The sequence below is a fragment of the Lactuca serriola genome, chromosome 7, assembly GCF_051521515.1.
Source record: "Lactuca serriola cultivar US96UC23 chromosome 7, Lser_US96UC23_V15, whole genome shotgun sequence".
NCBI lineage: Eukaryota > Viridiplantae > Streptophyta > Magnoliopsida > Asterales > Asteraceae > Lactuca > Lactuca serriola.
Window position 1 is genome coordinate 29,903,908 of NC_136414.1, and position 9,231 is coordinate 29,913,138.

Here is a 9,231-nt window from a genome sequence, read left to right on the forward strand (position 1 = left end):
GTTATATTAATAAAGAAACAATAATCAATAAAACAGCATTATAACTGTGCATTCTAGACAGTTCTTTTCTTCAAATTTGTAACAAAAGTAATATTCCGAATATAATTTTTTTTTTGGTACGTAACGTTCTTTACGATATGTACAAGTTGTCATGAGGCACACGGAATATTCTAACAAAAATACGTAGGGAAAAAAAATCACAGCCTTCTATAAATGGATTTGATCCGTTTTATACGGGTACCTTGATGATAATCGAATCCAAATGCTCAATCTGTAAAAACTGGTTGCTTTAAAAAAGCATTAGTTTTTTTTTCTTAAATAATACATACAAATAGTCAAGTTTTATAAATATCCTATAGACAATTTCATATATCAATATAATTTTAAACTTTTATAACACCTGGTTTGATTAAGATCAACCTTTAAATTTTATCCTTTCTCATCCACCACTTGTGACTTTACACATTTTTTATGCCATTCTTTTGTTTGCTTCATTAATCCAATCATTGAAATATCAGTCTTTATCCACAAGAAATATCCATTCAATATCGACAAGTTGCAATCACGGGTCATTAACACACTAATGAGGGATAATTTCGTAATTTTAAATTATAATCGGAATCAACAATCAACAAAAGATAGACATCAACACAAGATAATATTAAAAACATTACAAAATTATATAATACTATTAACAAAAATTATTAGACCCTATAGATATAAAGTTGATAAACATTAAACACTACACATTTATATAGTCGTATCTCATATCCATATCCACCGATCACGGTGTTGATCCAACGGCCGATAACAAGGGTACACACGATAAGCTTCTACACGTCGTATCAGACGATTACACTACAGGCAAACATGAACACGTGGCGATCAACGAAACAGAGAGTACGATATTTACACTCACCAATCGGTGACTTTAGCAACCGCTTAACGATGTTTGCTCCTTGTCTCACCACTGTAGAGCCTTCGGAATCAAAAACAAAATCACAGATTAGAAATCAAAAAGTTAATACAATCTTACAGATCTAAAACAACATCGAAGAAATTAAAATTCGATTGTTTCAGAAGAACATGAAGAAGTTGAGATGATCATGAAGTTGACTGTAGAACAGATTACCAGTCGTAAACAGTTGGAGATCCGACGGTGCTAGGATTGTCGAAGTAATTAGATCCGACGCTCTTGGTAGCAAGGTTACTACCGGGATTAAACACGCTCCTCCACACATTATCCTTACGCGCCGCCGTTGGCGACGGAGTTGTTGGAGTTCCTGGCGTCGTTGGAGTCGGCGGCATCGATAGAGACTTCTGGAACTTGCTGCTTCCTTCTCCTAGAGGTCACAGATTTTAATATAACAGTCAGATCTAAGTTTCAAATCAGTCGATTAAATCAGCGTAGGAGTTGCAACATGTTTAAATTGATTAACTGTGAGAATTTGGAACGATTTAATTTTGATTTTGATTAACATGATCGTGCTTAAACATATGTGAAACGACGCATGTGTAATGAATAATTAATATAGATGCATGGAGATTGGAGAAATCAGTAATTCAGTATCACCACCTTTTTCGTTCACGGTTGTGACTTTCCGGAGCTTGCCAAGGCCGCGTTGCGGCTGAGGTCCGGCGACAACTTCATCCCACATCTGATCTATTAGAACCATGGCTTCAGGCTGTTTGATTTTTGTAGTGAAGACTGAAGCTAATTGAGTGACATTTTATAGAAGGTGAGTGCTAAAATATCTAATTGGCTCTAGACTTATCTACGGTTATCTTTTAAACCATGGTTAGTTTTTGGAGTTACTATTTCCAGTCTACAAAAATCGAGTGTTATGTTTTACGTCAGAAGTTTGATCTTTAATTTGTTTAAAGCTTAGTTTGAGCAAAAATAACTACAATATGTTTATGGCTCGAAAAGGACGATAAGGTTGGATGTAAATTTATGTATTTATAACTCAACTACTTTTTGGTTATATGTTTTGAGCTTGTTTTTTTTAAGTAGGAATATTAGTTCCTTTCTTTTAAATTTTATATAAGGAAATTTAGAAGCAACACTTGTGATGACATTTCTGTCATTATTTAATTTCTCCAACATTGCTTTAGAAAATTTAAGGAAAAAAACTTTTGTAGCATAAGTTATAGCAAAAACCGCTAGGGAATAATATCAATAAGTTTTTTAGGCTATAGGAAGTAGAATTCGGCAAATATGGAGGGATATATACGTGGTGTGGCCAACACGGTAACACCAACCCTTTATACGGCAATGCAAAATGGTATGACAAGAGTGACAAAGATCTCTCTCTCTCTCTCTCTCTCTCTCTCTCTCTCTCTCTCTCTCTCTCTCTCTCTCTCTCTCTCTCTCTCTCTCTCTCTCTCTCTCTCGGCAAAGTGGTACACAACCTCTTGCTTGAGAAAATGAGGTGGAGCTTCCGCAAAGGCTCCCATACTCCCCTCCGACATTAGACCATCATGAATACCTATATAGATATATCTACATCATACACATAAAAAATGATGTCATTTCCACACCATATTAGTATCAATTCCACATCATTTTGTATGTGAATTATACACACGTAAAGAAACATGTAACTATTGACTGTGAATTATATACACATAAAGAAGCATGGTCACATCACCATCTTCATCTCTAAACAAAGTGAGGGTATACGCACCACACACACAGATAGGGAAAGAGAGTTATATAATGTCATGGTTGAGGATATGTATGAGCATGCCAAACCTCACCATGTCACTACCAAGCAACGCTGGAGGGGGCAGTGTGCACATCAGTGCCTTTGAGGGTGTGCGTGATGAGTGACCGCACATGACCCATGTCGTGGAAGGAGTCGATTTTTACATTTGGTTCAATTCACTGTCTAGTAATCATCAATCCCGTAATCAAAAACACAAAAACTCATGTTTTTCCCAATTCCAATAACTCACACTACAATTAAAATTGCAACTCATGTTTTGAAAATGGGGTTTAGCATTAAAAATTGCATTTGTTCTAATGTAATTTACGGCAAATAAGAGCTTATGTTTTATTCCAATTCCAAACTTCCAAATTTATTGTTTCCAATAATGTTATGATAGCCTTGGGATTGGTGTAACTATGTAATTTATATTGTATTATCATTCTTTTGTTTTTAATTGTTTTTATAATATTTATCTAGTTATGTCATATGAACAAATTTTACATCAGACCTTCAAAATCAAGACGCCCCTAGGTGTGCATGTCGTGCCCCCTTGTGATGTAACCACCATGCAAAGGGCATGATATGTACACTCGACAACCTTATTTAAGAAATATTCACCATCCACGTCAACATACCACTCTTTATTTATTTTTTTAGTTATTTAAAAATAAAATTATATAAAATAAAATGAAATGGAATACGTTAATAAAACAAATAAAAGTCACATTACACTTTAATAAAAACAACACTAAACTTAAATAAAAGTCACATATATTTTTCGCGAAGTTTCCTTGATAGTCTCAAGGTCCTCTAAAACAAAGCATCAACCAATGTTTTCAAAACTTTATGTATCAGATAAGATTTGAGTTTCTATTTTAAGCCCCACCTTTTTGATTTATAATGCAAGATGTTCATCAAACTTTTCCCCAAAATATTGCATGAGGTTTTGTTCAATTACGTTTTTCCCCAAACTCGGCCACTCGTTTTCCTTTATCCTTTCAAACTTGTCGCCAAAGGGATTCTTCCGGTAGTATCTTTTCGACATCATCGTTGAGGTTAATTTTCGGTATACATGTCCAACATTTGGGAGTAGTTGTTTGATTAAGATGTTTTAGACATTTTGATGGATTCGATTGACTGCGAAAGAACATCTAGGCTAAGTGCCCATTTCAATCCTGTTTCAAAATTATCCATGCTTTTTGATGGTTTCTTTACCACTAAGGTCGTTTCGATATTCTATTTCTACTAAACATCTTGTTTCCTTATCTTGATCCCACTATATTCTCCTTTCCATGTTTGTTTGTGTAGGTCTAGGCCTCGTACAACCGACCATATTTGCTATGTATGTTTGTAGTACATATGCTCCATTGTACATATGTTTTGGGTAATGAGAATGATACGTGATTTCATGGTATCCAAGATCTATATTAAAACCCTATTGTTGACTACAACCGTTGTCACCGCCTTCCACCTCTTGCGACTTTCTAGTCGTCGGAGGTGCCTTCATTGTGCTCAATATTTTCTCTTTCTATTTTCTCCTCCTATATAAAAATACAATTGCTAGCAAGATTAGGGGTGTCGAACGGATAAAATTTTGGGGTTTCGGGTAGAACGGGTATTTCCTTAAGAAAATAATATCCGATACCCGACCTATATTGTAATTCGGGTTTTCGGGTTTCAGGTATTCGGGTTTCAGGTCGGGTCGGGTGATTATCAGGTATACCCGAAAATTTCTTAAATGACACTTATTGATAATTTTTTTTTATACATGTTGGTTGGTTTAATAAAGAATCGGGTAGAAAAATAATCCATACAATTAACAAGTACATATATAATAACAATACAAATCATTATAATATGTTATGTACTTTTTTAATTCCATTCCGTGCGATAGTGAGAAACTGAGAATTGTGATGACGGTTCAGGACTTCAGCTTCAACGTCGTATTCCCTTTGCAAGTTTGTGTCGACTGTCGAGTCGTCGTTCATAAGAAGGAAACGAAGGGTTTTGTTTTATTTGAAGTGTGCGTACGTGACTGCATTGTATATTTGGTATTATTTAAAAAACGAATTCGGGTATACCCGAAAATAAATATTCATACCTAAAACCCGACCTATATTATTATCGGGTTAACCTATTAGACGAATGTTCATACCCGTTACCCATTCTACCTGAATTCGAAATGGATCGGGTGGATAGAACGGGTTTCGGGTTTTTTCGACAGGCCTAAGCAAGATCGATATCCAAGTTCGCACTAATGTGTCATCCGTACCTTGGTTGCAACTCCTCTAACCTCTTTGTTTCATTGTGTTTTTTTCTAAAGCGTTGCATTGTTGGAGTCTTTTGTTGTGTTTGGAGTACTGATTTGGTCACGTCTGGGGTAAAGAAGGTTGGAGATGAAAATCTTGAAATTATTGAAGGTGTTTAATGGAATGTGATTGGTTATAGGTAGGGTTTAGTTTGATAGGGTTATTGAAAAAGGTTTTGATGTTTAATTGACAAGGATTATAAGTTTATAACATACTCGTGAAGCTACTTTGGCCTAGTGCCTACGAACCGGTGGGTGAATCAAAAGTTGGGGTGTGTGGATTTGTGTTAGGTGGTGGTTTGTTTGAGTTTTGCTCGATGGTTTGATTAAAAGTGTAAATGGGCAAATATAAAATTTATATAGAGTATAAAAATAAGGTTGTAGTGTCGAAGTGTTACGGTAATTCACTAATTTGGTTAGTATATATAGGTAAGAAATTATAATATTTGAAGATATTTTTTTTAATAAATTTCAACGATCAAAAATTGGACTGTTGTTGTGGCAACTTGCACTTATGTCCATGTCAAGCCCTAACCATGTGTTGGGAGCGGTATGTATGTTATATGTGTCATATAGTAACATGTCTTTGACGTGGTGGTATTCTTGATGGTCTTACAAATTTACTATATATTTAAAGTAATGTTAATAGCATTTTTTCAAAGAAATCAATGTGTACGTATATTCATTATAAGATTTGTAGCAATATAAACTCTCGATTTTTTCATGGTATACTCAAAAACAAAATCAGGAAAAACGGAATACACATTCTATCTATCAATGGAGTTTGGTTTCTGATGCTAACTCGATCAAACAAGAAATTCACAATTTCTATGCTACAAAATTTCACAAGAAGTTTGCTCGGGTCGACCTAAATTGCTTAACCCATATTTTAAGCAATTATCCCCACTTCAAAATCAATTTATGGTGTCGTCACTCACGATTGAAGAAATCAAATATGCTATATGTTGTTGTGGAGGCAAAAAGACACCGGTCCTGACGACTTCACTTTTAAACTTATAAAAGACAAGTGGGACATTATGATGACTAAGATCATTCAGATTATGAAGCATTTTGAAGTCACCAGAACTCTTTCTCGTCATTATAACTCTTCGTTTATGACCCTGATCCCCAAAGTTGTTGATTCGCTTACACTTGGTGACTACCTTCCCATTAGCCTCATTGGGTGTATGTACAAGATTATGGCCAAGTTACTTGCCATGCGAATAAAATAGGTGATTGGAATTGTGGCTGATAAAGTTCAGCTTGCATACATAGAAGGGAGGAATATTCTAGATAGGTCATTAGTCATGAACAAGATTTTCTCTTGGGAAAAGAAGACAAAGAACAAGGGCTTATTATTCAAAGTTGATTTCAAAAAAAACTTTGATTCGATTAAATGGAAGTAACTTGATTGGTTATGGATTAATTGTGCTTTGGGGGAAAATGGAGAAGATGGATATCAGGATGTCTACTCCCATCAAGAGCCTTGGTTCTTGTCAATGGATCACCTACAAACTAATTCCCAATTTCAAAAGGAGTACACCAAGGTGACCCCTGTCTCCCTTCATCTTCTTTCTTGCAATGGAAGGATTGAATGTGGCTATTAAAAGTGCTTGCGCTAAAACTTTATTTTGGGGCATCAAATTACCTATTATTGGACCTACTATATCGCACATATTTTTTGTCGACGATGGCATATTCATCGGTGAATGGGATTGTGATATAATAAAAAATATTTCTCGCATTCTCAAGTGTTTTCCATATTTAACTAGGATTAAAATTTAATTCCTTCAAATCTCGACTCTTCGGGATTAGTACCTCAGATCACGAACTTCATAGCACTGATCGAGTTTTGGGATGTCTAGAGGGTTTTTCTCGTTCACTTATTTAGGACTTTTGGTACGTGAAAACATGGTGTTAAAGAAGCATTGGAAATTGATTCTAGATAAATTCAATTGAAGCTATCATTTTGGAAAGCCAAATCCTTGCCGTTTAGAAGTTGTTTAACTCTAATCAAGTCAGTACTCGGTAGCATACCTACATATTACATGTCTCTTTTCAAAGCTCCGCACGATATTATTTAGGGGTGACAATTGATGACATGACACGACACGACAAAAATACATGACACGAAACGAAATTGAGACGAAATTGAAATTTGAATTCGTGTTCGTGTCGTGTTCGTGTCAGGTGTAAAAAACACAACGTCGTGTCATGTCGTGTTCGTGGTCAAAAGTTGACACAAAATTTACACGATTTAATATTTTTTGTCGTGTTTTTCGTGATTGTCGTGTTATGTATGAATAAATATCAATTAAATACATTAATTGTTATTTCATGTTATCTTTGTCGTGTTGTGCCGTGTTTGTCGTTTTATTATCGGTTTGTTTTCGTGTTAGTTAAAAAAACCCGAGATCGTGTCGTGTCGTGTTCGTGTTACATAAAACCTTGTCGTGTTGTGTCGTATCAGACAAAAATACGACACGATGGCCCAATTTGTCACCCCTAATATTATTGATTCTCTTGAAAAGATTAGGCGAAAGTTTCTTTGGGGTGATAAAGATTTAGGTGGTGTTTGTTTTTCTACAAAAGCTCTTCTAAACCTCTTATGTCTGCGCCGCATAGACAGAGCGCAGACATTTAGTCTTGCAGAGTGTTTGTTTTTTAGAAGACTGCATACCTAATAATGTATATACGTCCTCTTCTTGATGCAAATATGGACCTATGTCTTCTAACATCTTCTACCATTTTTCTTACCTCTTCCATAATATATATTTAACTTTTTAAAAATATATATATATTTTTTGGTAATTATTAGTGTCGTTTTTCATTTTTTTTTATACTTTTGTCCTTCTCCTTTCTTTTTATATAATTATTTTTTTCTTTATTTATTGTTTTTATATCATAATTATGTATTAACCAAAATGTTTATGTATATTATTATGTTCTTGTTTTTCTATTCAGATAATATATTTATCTAAATAATTTTGACATAGTTTTATAGATATCTTTATTTTTGTGCATGTTTACATTTAGTAGGTAAATCCGATAACTTTTTTTTTATGTTATTTAAGATAGAAACAATATCATCGATTAATTGGTTCATATATATAATATTAAAAATCTTAATGAAGTTTATTTTTCAGTTATCATAACTTATACCACGTTAAAAAGTAAGTTCATTTAATTTTTTGATTATTGAATCCCAACATAATTTTTGCCCTTCGAATCATCACATCGTCGAATTTTGGATCGGTTTCAGTTTATTATTTTCGGTTTGTTGCGTTTTTATCAGGTTTTTTATTGGTTCGGTTTTTGTTCACCCATAACTATATTTGTGAATTAGTTTTATGCTTTATTTAGTTGCTTAAGTTATAGTTGATGAAAATTTTAGTTTGTTGTAATATTTTTTATGTTAAAAAAACCGGTATATCTAAATCTCAGTTTGTTAGCAACATGCAAACGTTAAAATACAAGCAGTCTTCTTCTTGCAGACTGTAAACATTTGGTCCACCTCTTTTACTGTATAGATTTGCAAATTTGGACCGCAGAGTGCAGACGTTTTATCTCCGAACAAAAAAACAACACCTTAAAATCCAAAATCCATTTGGTGGATTGGTCCAAAGTAATTGCATTTAATAAAATGGGGTCTTAGGATCAGCAAACTAAAAGCTCAACACTTGGCTATCTTAATTAAATGGTGATGGCAATTGTTGAATGAGAAAGGTAGTCTATGGAAAGAGGTCATCATAAGCATACATAACCTGAAAATAAAACCTGCTTCTTACATCGTTAGGAAATCCTCAAACGACATTCGGTGTAATATTTCTAAGGTTGTAAACTTCCTTGCTGAATATAACATAAATTACAATTAAGTCTTCAAACTTAGGATCTGATGTGGAAATTTTATTTTGGAAGGAGCCTTGGTGTGGTATTATACCGTTTCAAACAAGACTTCTTAGGCTATATAATACTGAATCAGTCAAATGTTGTGAACTTAATGATCGTTTATCTATCAATGGCTTTTCTTGGAATAGAAACATACTCCGACTAATATGGTATTGTTGAGGGAATTATTGCAGCTCTATTCAAATAATGGGGCTGTGGAGAACATATCTTACTCTCCATTCGGGTTTCGCTTTAATCTGGATGTTGTCAACTCTATGAGGCGACTAATTGATTCAATCCAAAGGTCCTGTGATATGTTGGTCA

General features: G+C 34.2%; 1 protein-coding gene across 1 annotated transcript; it reads right to left on the minus strand.

The window, feature by feature from the left end:
• Positions 1–584: 584 nt before the first annotated feature.
• Positions 585–1,733, minus strand: LOC145061594 (dormancy-associated protein 1-like). The gene is made up of 3 exons (XM_079009126.1): positions 1,577–1,733; positions 1,133–1,343; positions 585–979 (listed from the first exon to the last, which is right to left on the minus strand). The coding sequence occupies exons 1-3, from the start codon at positions 1,674–1,676 to the stop codon at positions 943–945; spliced, it is 348 nt and encodes a 115-aa protein (XP_078865252.1). The 5' UTR covers positions 1,677–1,733; the 3' UTR covers positions 585–942.
• Positions 1,734–9,231: the final 7,498 nt, after the last annotated feature.